General features: G+C 34.9%; 1 protein-coding gene across 6 annotated transcripts in view; it reads left to right on the top strand.

Moving 5' to 3' along the window:
* Positions 1-5055: 5055 nt before the first annotated feature.
* LOC129262560 (C-myc promoter-binding protein-like) overlaps positions 5056-21692 on the top strand; it is a 38463-nt gene continuing 21826 nt past the window's right edge. For 4 of the 6 annotated variants that reach the window (XM_064099641.1, XM_064099640.1, XM_054900690.2 and 1 more), the window contains exons 1-12: positions 7572-7697; positions 10194-10369; positions 10821-11062; positions 14049-14115; positions 15283-15483; positions 16352-16527; positions 17287-17329; positions 17655-17795; positions 18243-18384; positions 19989-20134; positions 20639-20754; positions 21185-21376. In XM_064099641.1, coding sequence (XP_063955711.1) covers positions 7625-7697; positions 10194-10369; positions 10821-11062; positions 14049-14115; positions 15283-15483; positions 16352-16527; positions 17287-17329; positions 17655-17795; positions 18243-18384; positions 19989-20134; positions 20639-20754; positions 21185-21376 — 1715 coding nt within the window. In that variant the 5' untranslated portion in view covers positions 7572-7624. Of the gene's footprint in view, positions 7698-10193; positions 10370-10820; positions 11063-14048; positions 14116-15282; positions 15484-16351; positions 16528-17286; positions 17330-17654; positions 17796-18242; positions 18385-19988; positions 20135-20638; positions 20755-21184; positions 21377-21692 lie in introns of all 6 variants that reach the window. The other 2 variants (XM_054900692.2, XM_054900691.2) reach the window with 1 other exon arrangement.

Raw genomic sequence — 21692 nt, 5'->3', positions numbered from 1 at the left:
TCCAAAACGAAAGCCCATGAACCTCTGATTCTCTTAAAATTTGGAAATGACTTGAAATCAATCTAATTCTAATCATGGATGGTTAGCAAGCTGATATATTGCCTCTTTGCCCACCTTCTACCTCTGGGTTTCATATCCACTTTGGTTCAGTGTCAATACCAGAGCTGATGGCCAATAAATTTATTGGGTCGGACCCTGAAATGTCAGAGAGTGTCTTGTGGAGGTCGTTCGTGTTTGAACAAATATTCATGATCCGCATGTACACATCCGACCCAGTCACTGCACATTCTAGTTCTACTCTTGCATATAACTACAGGCATAGTACGTGTAGGCCTACATAAATACAGTTTGCTTTATCATATTGCACATGATTCATGATTTAACGTAGCAAAATGTCTTTCACTTTCATTTTTGCTCCTGCCCCCCCCCCCCAAAAAAAAATGTACTGTTAGTACCATTTTTTTTTTTTTTTTTTTTGGGGGGGGTAAATTATCCATAATATTTCTGTGTATATACTGCATAGTATGCAACAGTGACATAATTATGTGCAATATATGAACTGTTAAGCCTCATTGAGTACTCATCAATCATTGCCATGAGATATTAAAAGTTACATATACCAAAACCTTTGGAGCTATCAACATCTTACATTACATCTAATGGTGCTTTCATACCCTCCCGATAGGACAAAACACAATATTTTCTGATTGAACATTCTACCTTGATCAGAAAATACCAGGTAGTCCTACATGTAATTAGTAAGTGTAAAGAAACATTCTTGTATATCCCTAAAAAATATATACTCACAAATTCTGATAGGTGCATTAAGGAGAACTTTCAATATGAGGTAGGTAGATATACATGTAGGCCTACATGTAGCCTACATCTTTGCTAGATAGGGAAGTATACATTTTGTTAAATATTCTCTACAAGAAAATTATCTGGTTCGTGCTCGTGTGAATGATTAGGCCTATATTAAGTTATTTCAGCATGACAACAATTTCACACATTTCCCTAATTAGGAAGTGTGAATGTGTCATGTTATACTGCTCTGAAACTGATACCAATATACAACTCTATAATGGTTGGCTTTGTTTGTTGTCATTTGCTCATCTTCAGAGAGGATCATAAAACATCAAACTTCATCAGTGCTGACATTTTTGCTGTTTGGCTCTATTCCATTCAAATTTGTCATGGATTTTGTGTTTATTGATTATATTTTTTAAGTTACACTTACATGTGCTTATTGATTATTTTGTTTTGATATTTATCTTATGTATCTCATTTTATGTACGCCTATTTATTAATTTATTTTATTTATTTTTTAAATGAAATTTGTTTGATTCATTCAGGTAGGCCTATTTAGTCAACTCTTTGTATTCAATCAATCTTGATCATTCATTATTTAATCCAGCAATTAATTTTGTATTACTTTTTTTATGTTACCTATTTTTATATGATGCTAATGGAAAGAATCCTATTACTCCTCTCTTTCTTTGTAATTTGATATAAAGTAAGTGTGAGGGTACAGGCCTATAAACACAGTTTCTACTTGAAGCAGCACACATTTTCTTGATTGTTTCATTTTTATTGGGTTTGAGATAGCTCAAGCTGGTCACTCCTTCCATGGATCCATACTCCTTCTATTAAAGCAATAAAATAGATACAATTTGAGCTCTCTAGAGTGACATAAGCATTCCCCATCCCTCCTATTTTAGACTCAATATTTTAGAAGTGGGTCAGTCTGTGCCCCTGAGTAATCACCTGAATGCATAGAATTAGGGTAGCTTGATCACGACTACCCCTCCTCTATAGCCTTGTGGGAACTGCAAGTACATAAACTACATACATGGAAGAGATGGAGGGTGGGGGATGTATGTTGAACTTGAACAGATCTATACGTGTGAAACAAAATTTTGCCAGTACAATAGCAATTCAATTTTGTTATGAAGTCAGCAATGCATTTAAAAACTACAAGTATGTGTACTATTTTTTTGTTATTTATGTATTAGATTATTATTATTATTTTTTTTTTTTTTTTTGGGGGGGGGTTCAGTAATGAATCTTTTTTACTGGTATGAAATACATAGATATTTCTGAACAGTAGTTATAGCCCTAAATTATTGGACCTTTGAATTATTTCCTGCATTGCATGATACCATGTTCTAGTAGGATCCATGGTGATACCAGTTCTGTTTAAATAAAGAGTATCCACTCTGAATTCAACTGGTAATAATGTAAAATGTAATGGACAATACTTTACATGAGCCCGTGGCATTACGAATACATGTAGCCTTGCTGCCTTTAGTGTACACATCGATATACAGTGGGTTTATCAGTGAAACTAGTTGCCAATAAACACTTCGCAACTTACAAAATTCAATGACTGGGAAATGGTTTCACACTCCAGGCAAAACATGCTACCTTGATAGAGGCCCAACCTGGAAAGTGATATCCACACTCATAAATTTGATGTGTTTTCCAGTTCTCCACAAAAAGAAATACCGTAGTGCAATTGAAGGAAAAATCTGTATTTTCTGGTCCCTGGAGAAAGTGAGAACAAGTTTCAAAAGCAAACACTACATTTATCATATTTCCCCTGAGCCATAGACTCTGAGGTTTTTATAATCCATGTTATGATTACTGGAACTTATTATGATTGTTTGGTTTTTTTAGCCATATGACCAAATTATAGGTGAGAGTGATTGCAATGATTTATAATGAATTCAATTAGAAAAGCTTTGAAATGTTCATGTTATTGAAATGAAGCAGTGCATGTTAATTTCTTTCTTGTAAAATTGGCAGGTGTTTGTTGATGAAATCTCAATTTTTTTCTGACTCATCTTTTGATTAACCACCTGATGGCACTGCTATGGACTTTATTAGTCTGGAATCAGACAAGCTTCTTTAATAAACCTTACTTGGTATACATGTAGGCCTTTAACTCTAAAAATAAAAACAAAGGCAAAAAGGATTTTTTTTTTTTTAACCAAGGGTAGAAAACGCCTTCACTCCTTGGCCATTTTCTACCCTTGCTTGCATTCTACCATTTCATTAGGCCTATAATATTCACCTGAGAAAGAAGCAGAAGGACAGGTTAGAACTACTTCTTTTATAGAATTTCTTATAAAATAGAGGGTACATGTACATGTAGGCCTAATGCATCTTTAAACTTACATTAGTCCTACATTTATAGCAAGTGCGATCTGGTATCAATATGTTTCCTTTTCCGTTGCACCAATGCCAACGAGGCACGGAAGTGCAGAAAAACCATTAGTGAATCAGGGCTTCCATTTAGGAAATAACGTAGGAAATTTGAGTATCCTCAGATTTTAATACAGTTTGCAGGATGAACTTGAAATAGTCAGAGCTGCCAGTCTTCCCCCTTTTTCAAGAATTTCATCTTATACTGTATACCGGTTCTGTCATTTTCATTAGAGATGAGATGCTTCATTATCCATAGGCATTAGGCCTATATACGTGTTAATCACACCTCTATTGTACACATGGATTTTAATTTGTTTGTTGTACTGTTAGACTATCGTGTGAAATTTTTTTTTTTTTTTTTTCAATGGCTAAGTCTGGAAGGACGACTAGCACTGCTCTGTGCTGGGAATCCCACTGTGTTATCCAGGGACGCAGGGAGTGCAGCTGCAAGAGGGTTGGTTGGATAGGGGAATATTTTCATTACTGTCAATTTGGTTTGGCATTTGAACCTCATTTGTTGCTGGCAGATCATAAATTGTCTTTTTGATTTGGAATTCCTTTTCAGATTCACATGAGGTGGTCTCAGACTGCCTCAAAGTTTGTCAGTTCCAGGTATTTTCTGATCGGGAAATTTACTCCAATCAGAAAATACCAGGTAATATTGGCAATGTGAAAGCAAATTACGTGTAATCTCCCCGAAAGAAAATACCCACTGAATAGTAGGTACTTGTCAAAATTACGAGAACTTTCGCGGGGATTTCTCCAAGGTCGCAGGTATTTTGGCAATGTGAAAGCAATTTACGGGAACTTTTAGCCCAGCGTGTAGTTGGGCGCAGTCGCCGTGGGTGGCTGCTGAGCTAGTGATTTTGAATCTCGCGCCTTACCTGCTTATCAGACCATACTGCGCATGCTCGTAACTTCAGGAACTTATCCCGAAAAATGTTCTCGTAATTTAACAAGGATTTTTATGATCGAGGCGGTTTGAAACCACCTATGGTTACATTTCTCATGTCTCATATGTTGGAAAATTTAGTAAACATAGATACAGGCCGAGTGAGTACTTTCATTCTTGCTCAATTAGAAGAAATGCCCTGAAATTACAAAAGATTGTTAAGACCTCAAAATTATTTGATGATCCCCCCCCCCCCAATAAACAAGGGTGGATCCAGTATCAGCGAGCAGGAGCTCAGTGTAATGACATTATTGGACATTCAAAATAATCATGGGAAACATTGAACATTGAAGCAATTGCATTTATGGAGGATATTGCACTGATTGAAATCAGAATTTAATTTTGGTGAAATTGCCTGCATCACCGTCGTGCTACATGGGTTTCATTTGTGCGAGGGCATGTCGGGGTAATTTAGGAAATGGCTTCCAAAGCCACAGGCATATGGGAACTGATATAAGAAGTCACATTGAGCCCTTTCAGACTAGTGTTTTTAATCATTGTAACAAGTTAATGTGAATTGCAGTATTTTTGTTTGTGAAAAGCCATATCAAGAGTTTGACAGTTATAACCAGGGGCCCATTTCATAAAGACTTACAACTGTTGTAACTTTGTCATTATGGCAACCACCATGGTAACAGGGCTCAGCAGCCAATCATAATCAAGGTTTCCATGGTAGTTGCCATAATGGCAAAGTTACAAGAGTTTACATGTAAGTCCTTTATATGAAAAGGGGACCCAGATGACATTTTGTAGTGATGCAAATGCAGAATTTCAACTCTCAAATTACTTTGACAGTCGCCATTATGAATGGTTTTTCATTTTATTTGTGGGTAAAACCCACACGACTTTAAACATCATACACGCCTCTGCTCACAAACATGTTCTGTAATAGTATTGGACTGGGGCAGAGTTTTCTAAACCAGGTATTACACCGTAATAAAAGGATAAACATGATATTGAAATGAAATATTTCATCACTACATGTAGGTTGTATAGAAAGTCACATACTTTCTGTTTCTAAACAAAACAAAATCAGTTCCCACATTAACTCCATGAATAGACCTGGTGAATATATTAAAAGGAATGCTTTATGTAAAGCTTTTTCTGAACAATGATTGTAACACTTCTGTAATACTGATGGGATATTTTTGCATTCTTTCCACTTTGTCTTGCCAGGTTACCCATGCAGAACCCATGTATCATCTGTATTACATTTTACTGCTGCCACTCCATTTAATACATGTACACATCTAGCCAAGTCTTTTTGTATGAAAATAAGCTTTAAATATTTGTGTGAAGCTCCCATTGATAAACCTGATGCGCAGGGTGTATGAAATTGATTTAATTCATTCTTCAAGGAGAAGTCTACATTAAAGTTACTTTGAATTGAAGTAGAAAAAAGGTGAGAGAATGACATGTCAGTTTTGATTGCAAATGAATTCTCTGTATTTGACTACTATATTTAACAAAAAGCAGGTGTACTTTTTGTCACCTCTAAAGACAAAAAGACAGTTACACGTATGTTTTATCGACTTCTGTTACAAAGCATAATTTTTCCCAAAAGTTTTGAATCCTAGGTAACTTGGCATCCTTCATTATTATTTGATAGAACTGGCTTTGGGTCTCTAAACGTAATTTGAGTAAATCAAAACATCATTTGATATTAAAGTGAGTTTCAGTCGTATCAGTTTTTCATCTTCCAGCTTTAGAAAAATGATGCATTGTTGAATGTAATATGATATTACATTTTAATAATACATGTATATCTTGTATAGCCCTAAATAATCTGTTACTACCACATTGTACATGTACAACAATCACAAATAACTTCATTTGCGCATCAAATGTGTATGATTTTTTTTTTTTTACAAGTACTTTTTTTACAGTCAATATGAAGGACATTAATGCTACGTGTGGAAATCCTAGATTAACCTTTAACATGTATGTATTTCCCAAATTCGCTGAGAATTAATACACTTTGAAAGCTGGGAAACCTTCCTCAGAATTTCCATTAGGAAGATATAAAATGGAAAAACAAAACAACAATACTTATTTCTACATTTTGTACAAAAGCAATGTAATTGATGTTTGCCTCTCAATATGTGCTCTGTTCCTGTTTTTAAAACCCCATAGTTTGTATAAAATTCTGATTAGGCCTTCGTGTCTTGTAGTATTTTATATTGAATGCCATTCAGTTCTTATTCAGTTCAAACCAGGCCTCCAATAGGTTTATTTCTAAATACTTTTGACTGTTTTAGAAAGTAAACAGCCCTGCATAGCTCAATGTTTTCTGCCCATTTCCGCCATCCAATTATAAAAGCTAATTCGGTCTGATTTTCAATGCTAGGAAATAAAAGCAATCTTTGCAATTAAAATCTATGATTTCCAAAACCCTTAAAAGTTTGTTATTGTGACCTTGTTACAAAACCTTCAGGGCAATGTTGAGTAAAAATAATAAGAGGGGGGAGGGGGTATTAAACTTGCATGTAGTAAGAAAAGATTTTCCATGGTTCGTTCACACATGTGATGCTTCCTTCTGATAAATAAGACCACTGCGCATGAAAAGCAATTTCTATTGAAATTGGAATGATTTCAATAGATTCTTTGAGTACATGTATGTATAATAACACAATCATGTCCAATATGCATTGATTGGGGGATGCAAAACTCATTACTGAAGAGATTTGTTGTTGTCATTCATGCCTTGTTGATTCTGAAATGTGCAATCGTTGAAATTGTTTAAATTCCCTTTTTTTTTTTTCATCAGTTTTCCTTGCTTCAGTTGGCAAATGATCTGTAGGCCATGAAATGAAAATAGATTAATTTTGCTTTAATTCTTAATACTTTGTAAAATAGTATATGAGCCATGTAAGGCAAAGTGATATAATGTGCCCATTATTTCAGTTGTAATTAGATTTTTTTCTTTATTCAAGCAGCTGCCTTGAAATAACTACAACTGTGTGTATGGAGATAATGTATTAATGCACAAATGACTTTTTTTTAATACCCTATGAAATGCCCTTATTTTCTGTCACTGTCTTTTCTTTTTCTTTCTACACTAGATGGTATCAAATTATCTTTTCTTCATTTGATTTTGTTTCATGAAAATTCAAGTTACTCATAATTCCTCAGTTCTGTTGAATTCATATGTAGCTGCTGTACCCGTCTACATGTATATCTTTCCCAGGCAAGGGAAACAAGTACCTGGTGGGATTACCAATATTTGCCAATATTTTCATGAAGTTATTTTCCAAGACATCATTCCTTTTTGTCTACATATTCACGACACGTTATATTCAAACTGTATATATCTTGCTTAATGTTTATTAGACAATCTGATGATCATTTTCAGCCAGCAGTATGATTAATATTCTTTCCCTTTTTCCATTTTTTTTTGTACATTTATAGAATGAGAGTCCACCACATGCTTTCTGTCTAATTAACAAGAATCTTAACAAGGGAAGTATGATGGGATCTGATGTCTATCTCTGCTACAAGAAATCAGCAATCAGAGGAAACTCAATAGTTTATCAAGCAGGTAAGAAATCATAGGGGACCTATGGCAGTATAGTCATGCGTCAGGCCTTTCAATGTTTCTTGGTCAAGGTCACTTGATAATGATAATATAGAGCATTTATGAGGCGCTGATTTTCTAGTTTCTATGTTTTATTACAGCACAAGTAGGAAAATTGAAAGGGCACTACAAACTTCAATATTTCTAAAGCCTTGATGGCTGAGGTTTAAAACCTGTATAAAAACAACTACAAGGTCCCATGCAGTTGTTCCCGAGTTTATTCATTTTATCCACACTAGGGTAATGAAACCTGACACGTTTTACAAGCCAGCACCAGGTTCTTTAGTCCTAAGGTCCCAATAATTTTAAAAAGAATGGTTTAAATTTGGTTTCTTTCATTTAGGAGACCCAGTCGCCCCCTCCCAGCCCCCCCCCCCTGTCAAGATTACTTGTGTCTGGTATATTTGATGGTAGCATGTCTTGTGACAGTTATAATTGGTCTTAACTGGGAATCTTCTTTAATGGGGCCCTAACTCTAATAAATTTGGTCATATTTTTTTATTATTAATTGGAAGCTGCCATAGAAAGCGTTTATCCCCATGATTTACATTTAGATGATGGTATTGAAACAGTTACCAAACACCTCACAATATATGATATTGCCCCTGGTAAGTGCCATGGACCATATCTGATTTTCTCTCTCTCTCTATCTGCCTTTTTGAATTCCATAGATAGAATACCCATAAATCAATCAGTTTAGATACAATTGGAGTCTAGGTTGGCCCCCATAAAGAAATGTTTGTCTCTTGTAGATGATAATAATGATTTATGTCTGGATGGAGTTCATTGTCAATCAGTGAATGGTAGAGGGTACAATGCATCCTCGACCAATTCAAAAATCTGAAGAAAAAGGTGACCAATTTTCACTGACCTGAAAAGTGGGATTTGAGTCTCTTTTCACCAGAATCTGATTGGTCACTTTTTTAAAGCCTCTTACCGTCTCAATATAAGAAAACAAAACTTTGCTCTGCCCCAATTAACACAAAGAGCAATTTTAATCATGACTGAAAAACTATGTATTTTTTTCTTCACTTATGTAAGTTAGGGAAATGAGTATGATTTGAATCACAGCAATCCTTAACTAATAGATATATCCCCTCCTCCCCCCCCAAAAAAAAAAATTCTTTTCTTCCTATTTGTTATGATGGAAAGAATAAGAATATTCCCTCTGTGTGAATCAATTGCAATGTTCTGTCCTGTATTACATACCATAACCTCATATCTCCCCCATAAAACTGCTTTATAATGGGGACACCCAGCCCATTGAAAATATGGAACAATTGACATGCTTTTTGGCTACCTGTAGGGTTTTAGAAGGCAGCAATGGTTATACCTAATGGAGCAGAGTGCCCCTCTCAAGTTCAATAGATACCAAAGGGGAGGGGGGGGGGGGTGCACAGGAAGTCTGAATACTGAGTTATACTATTATTTACAGTGTTGGTGTAAATACCAAGTAGTTCTCAAATAGGTTGTAAATTCCACAGATAAGGAGGAAGAAAGCACAGTTTCATTTCTGATAAACTGTTACGATTTAAGTACTTCTACAAATACCTTGAGTATTTGCATGCATATAGCAGAACTTTGTTTGCTGAGTAAAGTTGTTTCAATTGTACATATAAACTGTGTAATATTAATGTACTGTAACAGCACAGTACTTTTGAAGTAATATTTATTTGTTCAACAATCTGCTTCTGTTGATATTAACCTTTCACCAATATTTTGTTGTAAATGCCAATTGGGTTAAGTTAATACATCAGTTTTATTACTGCACATCTTACATTGTCTTAAATATTGAAATAAACACATGCAGTATAAACCTGTCAGCTGCATGTACCAAGCCTTTAAAGTAGAAGATATTTGAGCTTCAGATTGCAATATAACCTTTGTATAAAAAAAAATGTACTCTGTCATCATTATCTGTGAATTGTCTTTTTACTTTTGAAAATGACTTCCCTCTAGACTCAAAGTGACATTTTTCTCAGTTTTCTGTCAATTCTCATATAATTTACAGAGGTTCACCCTGGCTCAGTATCATAAATGTTTACAATCAATATCAAAATAACAATGGCCATCCACTCATTGTTTTTTTAGTCAAAAGACTGCCCAGTAAACCAATCATGAATGGGGTTTTTTTTAATAAAAATAAGTAAAGAATAGCAAATAGTTGTGTTTCAGGGTGCCTTGGTTCCCGTATAAGTTCAAGCCAATATTCAAGTTGGTTCTTACCATGTCTGAACACTGTAAAAAGGCAGTTTGCATCTCATCTGAAGGAGGCTTGAGTGAAGAAAGCAATTCTTTGCCTGATCAAGATACAATACATGTACATGGAGCACGTGCAAGGCCTTCTCAAGGAAAGAGAGAAAGACTTACTGAATTGATTGGGCTATCTTTGTTACATGAATTGGTACAGGTACATGATCAAATTATTAAATAAATAATCTCCTTTTTGCTTGTTTCCAGATATGTTGAGTCGTTACCCCTTGGAGGATTACGAGGATTTCCCCCTCCCCCAATCCATCCCCTTCTGTATGCCCATGGGGGCTGCCATCGAGTGCTGGGCAGAGACAAGGGAGCATCCCCTTCCTGTATTCTCTACGTTCGTTCTCACGGATATTGCTGGTGGCAAGGTACAAAAGGTGGAGTTTAATTGGCATTGGAAAGATTTTAGATATGTAATCAATGTTTATCTTCAATTATTTTTCACATACTCACAATCTTGGTGTACGATGGTTCAAAAGTGAATCACATAAATTTATCTTGACTCATGGCCTGTGTATATCTTGAAAAAAAAATTGCTTCAGAAAGATTCATGGTTTACTCGGGGAAAATTATTCAAAGAGAAGGATATTTATATTTTTTATTAAATGGAGACTAAATTCTTACCACTTGCAGTCAAGATTGATTCTAGTTTTTGAAATGTTCCATGCCGATACATGCACAGCTGAAATACTTGAACAATTTCAAACTATTATTTTTTTGCTGGTAGTCTTTTGTATTTCATTTTTGAATTCACTTAGTTTACCAGTGCCTTTCAAACCATACCATAACTACCCCAACCATCCTTCAAACTTATCTCCTTGATACTAGGTCTATGGAGCAGCTGTGACATTCTACGAGAACTACCCTGAGGAGAAACTAAGCGAACAACAGAGGGAGGCCTTGCAGTTGAAGCCTACCAACAACAAAAATGGGCCGTCCGTCTACAACATCCATGTGAATAAGTGCATCTGTCTGCTCTCTCATTGGCCCTTCTTTGAGGCCTTCAAAAAGTTTTTGTCTTTCATCTACCGGGTCTCCATCTCTGGACCGCGATCTATTCCCATTGAAAGGTAACTTTTTACTCTTTTGCTTTGTTTTGTGGTTATGTTCATTTCCTCTTTAAACTTTTAGTAGTGTTATGGTCTTGATGTGGAAATATTAGAAAATGAGCAGTTCATATAAAACAGCTAAAGTTTGCTTTTCAGATTTGGCGTAAATCCCTGCGTCACATCTATTGTTCAGGGGAGATTATCTATTGTTCCCCCCCCCCCCCCTCCCCACTTGAATAGCATGACTTCACAGATTTATGCCCGTGAATCATGGTTACTGTAAAAAAAAAAAAGTAAAAATGAGAAATAAAAAAATCAAATCCATTTTTGCAGAAGTAAATGAAAAAAAATATGTATTATTATTTTATTAAATGTTCCTGATTTCATTATATTCAAACAGATTCTTAATATGAAAGATGATATTGCAGCATGCCCTAGATTTTTAAGATTTTTTTTACATTAACCAAATAGAGTTAAACAGTATAGTATAGAAAATCAAATAAAATATCTTTGAATACTGTGTAATCAGGGGAGCATTTCATGAAACATCTTGCCAATGATTTTCTCTGACAATGTTTGATAGCTACTGAAGTACTTGAAAACTGATTGGCCAAATGCAAATTTATCAGGGAAAACCACTGACAAGCCACTCCATGAAATGCTGTAGCATAAAATGAAGGAAGAAAACCACACACTTTAGCTTTTCCTGCTCACAAGGCTAAATTGTGGTTTTCATCAAGCAGCCATTTTATATTTCACTGTCTTTACATGATGCAAGTTGTTTGATGTCTTTCAATGCAAGCAGAATTCAATACTAAAAAACAGCAATACATGTAGTAATGGTTATGATAAAACTTGACCTCATTTGTGTTTTATACAATTCTATGCAGGTCTTGTTATGATTTTTCCCTAGTATATGTTTGCATCATAATCACAGAAATAATTTACCTCTAACTAATGACATTTAATGACCTCTAAAATAGCTTCTTTGGCTTATGGGAAGTTCTTGTTTGCCTCACCTACAGATGCATGAGGATAACATTATCCTACAATATTGTCCTTTGTAAAATACAGTCATGCATGGGAACATGTTAAGAAAACATTATTTGTTATTGCCTCGTCAATCCCTGAGGGATAACATAAATGTCAATGTACCAGCTGATGGTAGTCCATGAACATGCAAAACAATTACCCTGTCTAGATAACGTCAGAGTATTCATCTTCCCTGATCCATCAACCGCCCTCCTGAAATTGGCAATCTTTTTTAGAAAAAATATGTTGTGAAGTTCGTTCACCTTGCATCCCTTGTTCTTGGAAATAAGTGAAATATTTGTTGTTTTAATGTTTACCAGTAAGAAACAACTTACTATTTTAGTGTCATATTTCTGTGAGGTTTATATGCCTGTATGTCTGTGTTCTTGGAAATGATTGAAAGTTGTTCTTGTGCACCACAGTAGGACTAATAGTACAAGACAACAAGGAAATGCTGTTTATCATTTTCCTACCTTCAGAATAAGTGCAATCGAAGGATTATAAATTATATGCATGTGTAGTCAAGTGCCTCTTTCATTTCCTCAATGCTATTTATACTGAAGTATTTATAGCAATTAGTATTTCATATTTCCTGAACTACATGCATTTCTTGACATTATAAAGGCACTCAAGATCCTTATGTTCCTTAATAAGATCCTATACATATTGCAATCAATGAACTAGAAGATGGAAATAATATCTTTATGTTACTTAAGTGGTTAGTTGTGAGAAATCAGTTTTGTTTCTATACAAGATATCTATAATGGGTATTATAAACTCCATTAGTATCCTGCACAAGGTATATAGGTAAAATCCCAATGTTGTACTCCATATTCAATTTTATTCCTTTTCTGCCTGACTGGTAATAGGCATAAATTAAATGCTCAGGACTGTACATCCAATCCAGTCTTACAAAGTGCGATTTAGGGTCTGTACATATAGACTATACATACATGTACATTGCACAATGTTGGCACAGCTGTAGTTCAAAATTCCCGTGAAGTTTTTATATCGAATACAGCAGTATGTATGCGGGTCAATTAAGGGTATCGTATTCAAATCTTACATAGAAAATTCAGAATTGCAAAATTAAGAAGAAACAAACGGATTTTTCATTCTATCATGTTGTTTCTGTATTTATTTGTTCTTATTCTAAAAAAAAAAATCAAAACATCATTAAAAAGAAAATTCAGGAAATGGCACACTTTTTTTTCTTGAAAGATGCACGTTGCTTGGCTTTTTACTTGTTTTTCATCTTTTTATGTAAATTGGAGCTGTGGACTTACATGTATGAGTAAAATTTCAACAAAATAGTTTTTTGTACCATCCTCAAATTATACAGAGGCATACAATGTATTTGAATCCATGTGAGACTGTTAAGACTAATTACAAGAGAAACCATAAAACATGACTGGGAAATGATGAAGATATAGTTTCCAGGCTGATAGTTTCATTATGAAATTCAAGGGAAGTTGAGTCCAACCAAGAAAAATTACAGGAAACTGATCATATGACACAATCCTGTATTTGTGTTGATGAAGAAATATTTATCATTCGTAGTAATTTTCTTCTATCGTTGAGATATATGCAATTAATAATTTTTAAAGCAAAGTACATGTATTCCTACCATTAAATACCACTCATTTCTACTATTCTGCCCTACATTGGCAAAAGGAAGCAAGTGACACATCAATCAAATATGAGTTATTATTGTTTCTGAAACACCCTTTGTTGCACGTCCAGGCAAAATTTGGGGAAAAAATTATCGTTCTATGGAAAGATATTGAAGAAAATATGCTGTTAAATTGCATTGACGCCTATTTAAATGCCGAACACACATTGTTCATTTACAACAAATGATACTTTTGTAACTTGCTTCCTTTTGCCAAAGTACAGCAGTATTATCATCATACTGATGAGTTGTCATTATATAATGTTATGTTTCGTTTGATCTCTTTTTCTATTCTTCTCTCAGGCATATCTCTCATTTTATGCATGAAGTCCCCTTCCCAACACCTCAGAGACCTAGAATATTAATGGAGGTAAGTCAGTATATATCACTAGTTTTCATATATCCCCTTGATTTCCTATCATTATCAGCATACTCACCTGTCCCTGTTTAACATTGCTATTCACCCCACCCCTCCCTGAACAACACCGATAGTGAAAGAAGATGCTCACTGACTTGAGTGTCGTTATTTCAATAGAATACAAAGTAAAGATTAAATTTCAAGGCAGTATGAGCCCGTTTTCTGTGAGATTTGGCACCCATATCATGGTAGGAGTTAGCTAGGAATGAATCGTCTCCTTCCAGATTATCTCAGGTGTTTACATGTAGAGGCTCACTGGATTTTAAAACTTCAAAACTCAAATGTAGTACCTTTGGAATCATGTAGAGTAATAAAATGATAAAATTCTAGTCATGCTAAAATCTTTTGTGACAGAAACTTCTACAAGATTCCAAAGCAATATTATCTTACAGAATGTAAACAAGGGTACCCTGGTACTGTTAATAACGTGTGACCTTTGACCTTAAACTGGTACTTCAGCTGTACAAGACTAAATATTGATAAGCATGTTGTTTTGTTCATCAGACAGAGTAGCAGGTGGGGTATCCGGCTCTGTAGTTCAAATAAAAATATATTTACTGTTTGAGACAAGTCTCTTCTAGGTCAGACAATCAGCTGTTGTGTTAAGTATTCAATAAACAGGTGCCATTTTTTGTCTCCATTTCAACGTGTATACATTACATATAGAGTTTATGGTGTATAAAATAGTCATTGATATTGCACTATTTTTTCCGTCTCATTTGCTGGAAGGCATTTTTATATGAATATTCTGTAGTATATTATAGAAAAGTCCTACATATCACCCTTGGTTATCCCATTTTCAAAGTAGAATATTTACAATTTCACTTGTTGTTGAGCATCAACTTATGCTGAAATGAAAACTAATGAACTGGTTGAATGTAAAAATCATTGATATATTTTTTTCACTATAGTTAATATCCTTTTTACTATTTATTTGACATGAAAATGTGTTGACATGGAAATGAATTATTTCATTCCTCATAATTCATCATGTCTCTCATTCTAACTCACATCAATTTGTGAACTAAATATAGAACCAAGTTCTAGATAGAATTCATTATACACATTGTAGGATGGAAACAACAATCCATAATGCACATGTTTTCACCATTGTTGTAGTTGGCCCATGACCAGCTGATCTTAGCCAGGCCCCAGACCTCTCCTATCCCTCTAAGTGGAGCCAGTTACTGTGCTATGCTGAGGAATCTAGGACCAGAGAAGACCCTCAATGTCCTGGCCTTCCTACTCCTAGAACACAAGCTGGTCCTGCACTCCCTTAGACCTGCTCTCCTTACTGGTGTGGCAGAAGCTGTGTCGTCGGTAAGTCGTCCTCGTTTCAGTACCAAATTAACCTGTTGACGACTGAATTGTATCATTACCATAGGCTATGCACAGGGGCAATCATGATCCAGTAGGCAATGGGTAAATCTGTTGACTACTGAAATCTGTGATTCCCGTAGGCTTTGTACAGGGATCATCTGGTTCCAGTAAGCAATGGGTTAACCTTTTGACTACTGAATTCTATTATTCCCATAGGCTTTGTACAGGATCATCTGGTTCCAGTATGCAATGGGTTAACCTGTTGAATACATAATTCTATTATTCCCATAGGCTTTGTACAGGGATCATCTGGTTCCAGTTGGTAATGAGTTAACCTGTTGATGACTTAACTCTGTTGTTTCCATAGGTTTTGTAAAAAAAGGGGTCAACATATTCTAATACATGTAGGCAATGGGTAAAGGCATCATGAATATTGTATTCAACAATAGAAATCATTTCATATGAAATGAGATTGAAAATGGGGCTAGGCATGAATACAGTGCAAGCTTCATCAAACACAGAAAAAATATCTTTTTTTTGGGATGGGGGATATTGTTTGATTACAAGCTCTTCAAAGTTTTTTTCTTATTTGTGGTTTCATGGAATTTTTATTTCTGTAATATTTCCACATTCATATAGTCATTATAATTTTGAGGTGTACAACGTACATCATCTCAACATGATGTCAATCTTTTTCATTAATGATGCATTGATATATTCATACAAGCTTCACTTTACCATTAAGTTCATTTTATTGTCCCACCTGAAGGAAAATGAGAAAGAACATGTATTCACTGTGTAATAATCTGAATTTCATTCTATATGTCACTTTCCCAGTTGATTATAATTCAGTATTCTCTCTTTACAGCTTATCTTCCCTTTCGTATGGCAGTGTCCATACATCCCCCTCTGCCCACTCAGTCTGTCAGACTACCTGAGCGCTCCCATGTCAGTGGTAGTTGGTATCGACTCACGCTACTTTGACATGTATGACCCTCCCAGTGACGCTATCTGCATTGACATTGATACCAACACAATCTTGCAGTAAGTTGATCAATTTTACATTGAATACTCGCACATTACCCTTAACTTTTAGTACCTTAAGCTTCTTGTAATCCTAAGGGTTTGGCAGTTTTAACCTTATGATATTATTTGCAATTTTGGTTTCTTGATGCTTTGGAACATCATAAAAATACTGCTATTTGTTTTTTAGTCTGCAAGTTGTTTGATTAATCAGTCCATAAATATTTCTTTATCTGGTGCTTCAACTTTTGTTATACAGTTCATGAATGCAGGGTTATTTTCAAAGAGAGGACCCAATACTCCTCTTCTACTCAATCATGAATTTACAAACACTCTCACCAAATCAGCACAGACATCAACCCTCTCTCACTTAAATGCCATGACTTTGTTGCAAGTACAAGTATTTGGTCATCTCTCATTTTTAAAATTTGAAGCCTGCTTTTATTCAGCGAAGTACACTTTCATGATGTAAGCAAAGTTCAACAACTATTCATTCTAAGCACATTTTGCCAAGAATCTACGCTTATGGTTTGCTATAATGGTCATTTGAGGTGCTATGAAGAAAGAGATTTTTTTTTAGTACAAAGCTGCTACTTCATATTCTTTTTGTCCCTAAGAATCCATTTACATTTTTTTGCAAAATGTTTGCAAATATGTTATTAAAGGATCTAAAATTTGTGTTCATTGAATAGAAACTCAAATGCTTGTTGTTGATTTACTTATCCGCTGATAAAGTTAAGTAAGAAATCAAAAGTGGAATTATTTTTGTTTTTATTCCAGGCTCGAGGACAAGAAAGGAATAACATGGAAGATACTACCAAAGGTAAGGGTTATGTAAAAAAAAAATACAAACAAAACAATTTAAACAAATTTTTTTTTTTTTTTAAATTAAATGTCATGCCAAATTGTATGTTCAGTCCCATACATGCCATTCTATGTGCATGTCATGTGACCAAAAGAAAAGGGTTTATTTCTAACCATTTGGGTGATCCCACTATCTTACAGCCTTCAATAACTCTTAGCTGCATCCCAGTCTCTATTTCCAATCACTTTGAGACAGTTTCCTACACAATCCAATCTCATTACCAGAGCTGATCTTTATCTGTTTCCAGACTCATTCTAACATTGGCTTTTTGTTTATGTTACAGAAACCTGCTAAGAGATTATATAACACATTGACTAAGATATACCAGGACATCCAGGAATCAGCTGTTGGTGATGGCATCTCTGATGAACTTGCAGTTGAGGTGTCTCCCATCACGCTGGACTTCAGCCTCAAGAAACGACAGGTTAGTAGGCTGCCTTGTAAATCAACGGTCAAACACTCTCCAGTTGGCATGATTATGAGGAGAAAGATGATGGTGGTGGTCATGATAATGATGGTGGTGGTGGTGGAGGTGATGGTGGTGGTGGTGGTGGGGGGATGATGATGATGATGATGATGATGATGGTGGTGGTGATTGTGAAGATATTTATAAGCAATAATTAGCAATTAAAAAAATCAACAACAACAAAATGTATTTTCTAATGTAGAAGTCCTCATTAAGCTAAAATGTGATCGGAAACAGTGACCATTTTTCGAACATTATACATTTTCTATATCTTCAGCCCCAAACCTGATTTCAAGCTGTAGTAACTATCAGTCCATCATATTGTTATTTTAATTTCTAAAGTGCATCCCAAGTGATTATGACTTCTTGTCTATCTCTCTTTGATATTTTTTTTTTCTATTTCAGATGCAATTGGAAATGAGGATCCAGGAAGCTTTCCTATCCTTCATGGCAATGATACTGAAGGGCTATAGTCAATATCTACTCCCTATCACACAACAACCCAGTAATAGAGCTCTGGATGCCAGCTCAAGATTTGACTCCCCAGGTTAGTCAAAATATATTTGTAGTTTTATTTTAGTAAAGTGTTTAGAAAGGGAACATTTAGGACATACAGGTAGATGATGCCAGCTCACAATTTGACTCCCCAAATAAGTCAACAGATGTAATTTAGGAAAAAAAAACTTTAAAAAGAGGTTGTTAGGGATGGTTTCTTGACATTTTCTCCTGCAGTAATTGCTCCTACTGGAAATGCACACATTAAGCCAAACAAAGAACAGAGGTTCAAACCTTCACATAATCTAAATCCTAATCTCCACATCATTCTGAACTAAAAAAAAAAAACCTATCACATATCTAACCCTTATATCTTCAAGGAAATTAGCGGATGAGCAATTTCTGTAAGAGCAACTGTCGTATTACCCTTTGGGTTAGGTACATTATTTGATTATTATCTACTCCTAACAATCAAGCAGTAGAGCTTTTGATACCAGCGCATGAGTCATCATTTAGGTGAAAACGTGTGATTTTCTAAGCCATTATATTTCCCTCCATGTTAGAGTTGGCTTAGAGAAATATTTTCATCCGAAAATCTGTTTTGACAAGTTGGCAAGAAAGCATGTGTTAATAGGGCTTGAAATGCAATCAGCATTCATATGAAAAATGCTTTCTAAATTTGATATGTTAGATTTCTATACAGTTTGTGAAGAAGATTACTTGTGCAAGTTATCAGAATATCTTTTTGACAAAATTAGAGGAATGCATATGGGTTACTAAAAGAGAGGAATCAATACCATATGTAAATCAGTTTTTGTAAGGCATTGTGTAATTTACATAATGGTAGGCTTGGAAAAGTATTTTTACAAGAACATGGCAAAGTCAAATGACTATAGAAATGGCAAGGATACATTTCTATATGGTTTATGAATGAATAGCTGCAGGGATTCTTTTTAATACTATGGAACCATTTTATTCAGATATTTGTTGAAAGTGCATGATGAGTGGGTGGTATGGCTGCGTAGGTGGTCTATTGAACTTCTAATCCCCTCATTGTGTATACAGCATGCATCAATGCATACAGTCTGAGTCAAACCACATGTTGATTTTAGCATTGTCCGTCATTTCAGGAGGGTTAAAGGTCAGTTTATTGAGCTGTGTGTACATAGTTAATTTAATATGCTCTGAAAGATGTACATGTTTTGGTGTGCAGTAAGTAATGATGATGAAATTATTTTTATTGCCACATGACATGTAGTAGGAAGAAAAGACATGGATTCTCTTTTGTATTTGCATGTTGAACTAACATGATCATGAATAATACATGATTTTAACATATTGGAATTGAAATATTGGAATAAAAATGTAGTTATTCATCTATAGCTAGCTAGTTTGAAATCAAGGATATCAAGATGGCAAAGTTGTCCTTAATAGTAACTTGTATGTATTTGGGATTTCGACAGTTCTTTTAAAGCTCTCATTTTGATATGATTTTCTTATTTTTCTTTCATTGAAAATTGTATGACATGCTTCACTGATTCAATTTTTTTTGTATAGGTTTTTATTGAAACTAACTCATAGGTTTTAGTTAGGGTTTGGCAGCTCTGTCAGTTTACAGAAATGAGTGCATAATCCATTTTCTCATGTTTACTCTAGGTTTTCTGAAGACAAGGGACAAGGCATCCCAAGGGTTTTTCAAACAGTTTCTGAGAACTCAGATGTTCATCAAATTCATAGAGGAGATCTCATTTGTCTCAGAAAACGATGAGAAGTTTGCTTTCTTTGATGACTGTATAGACAAGGTAAGTGTTTATTGTTTACGAAGACAATCCATATTCTACTTGGTTAATAATTACAAAATGGATTCAAACCAAATCCAACAAATTTATAAACAAGTGTTTAATGTGCCAAGTGATTTGGTAGAAAAGTTGTAATTTCTCTGTAATTAGCCAAATAAGCTTGGCATTCTCTCTGTTTATAGTGTGCCTATTTGTGTTGTTGACTTTCAGGAAAAATAGGTTTTCAGCTCATTTTCTTATTACACAATGTTAGCCTTCCTAAAACTATGTCAGAATTTTTAATGAATCTAAATCATTGATGATTCAATAACAATTTATAATTTCAAAGAATATCTCTCGATTTTTTTTGCTCACTGAGGCTACTCAAGTGTGGCTTTAGCATTTGTTCAGCAATGTCTATGGTCTAAAGGCAAAGGGTCACAGCTGTATTGCATAGCATCAGCTCAAGTCCTTAACAGTCCCTGGCTTGTTACCCATAATGCAACATTACTGGCTTTTTCCTTCTAGGTTGATATTGACAGCAAAGATGACATTCATCTAATAGACACAGAGAGTCAGGTTGATAGTGAACACACAGTCTTTGTCATGCCTCCTGATGCAGATGGAACAGGTGCACAATACCAGTAAGTCCCAACTCTTATTACCACAGTCAATGAATTCTTTAAATCCCTATTTCACTCCTTGAGTTGGCAACATTTATATTTTTCTTGTAGCATGTTTCCTTTTATGCTTATTTATAAGAAATTATTAGACGTTGATGTAGAATGTCTCCACTATTTAGAATTTTTTTCCCATTTGCATTGCCAAATAGACATAATGTATATTGAGGTTTTTACCCCATGCTTTCTTCTGATCGATTGTATGGCTCTGCATCAATAGTTATTGGACAAATAAAAGTTTACACTTTGTCCTAGCATTTTGTTGAATGTAATCTACATTTTATAATTGTTCTTTGTAATGAAACCATCTTACAATGAACTTTTCATACTTTTTGAAACACAAGACACATATTGTGTACCTATTTATCAATACTCACATCATTTTCTTTTCAAGCTATACCGAGTTCCCAGTATTGATACCAGAGCTGTTCCATGCTCCGACATTGGAGGAACGGGACCAGCTGTCCACGCCCAGGACCAAGCAGGGCGTGGCTCAGAGTCCATTCCCCCGGAGGACCAAGCAAGAGATGAGAAACTCACAGAAGATGGCTAAGATGCAGGCTGCATCACCAGAGCAGTGGGCAAAGTAAGTAGCTCTGGTATTGTAAGGAGTTACGCAGTGTGCTTGTCATCGTCTAGTGCAGTTCCTATTGATTTGGTTGTTAGTATTACACTTTTGTTGTCATATACACTTGTTTTAACCTCCTTTTGTACCATATTAGACCAGTCCATTTATTGACATCAAGGCTATTTTTAAAGTATATGTGTCTGATCTCCTATGAACGGGATCTTCTAAATAAATTCCTCTGTAATGCTGTCAAGTTATCATATTCAAGAAATTCATAAAATGTAATAAGAATGGAGAAAAATTAGCGTTCAGATGAACAAAAAGGTTAATTATT

Source organism: Lytechinus pictus, chromosome 5 (genome assembly GCF_037042905.1).
Source record: "Lytechinus pictus isolate F3 Inbred chromosome 5, Lp3.0, whole genome shotgun sequence".
NCBI lineage: Eukaryota > Metazoa > Echinodermata > Echinoidea > Temnopleuroida > Toxopneustidae > Lytechinus > Lytechinus pictus.
The sequence above is the reverse complement of the archived record's forward strand: the minus strand, read 5'-3'. Positions and strand labels throughout refer to the sequence as shown.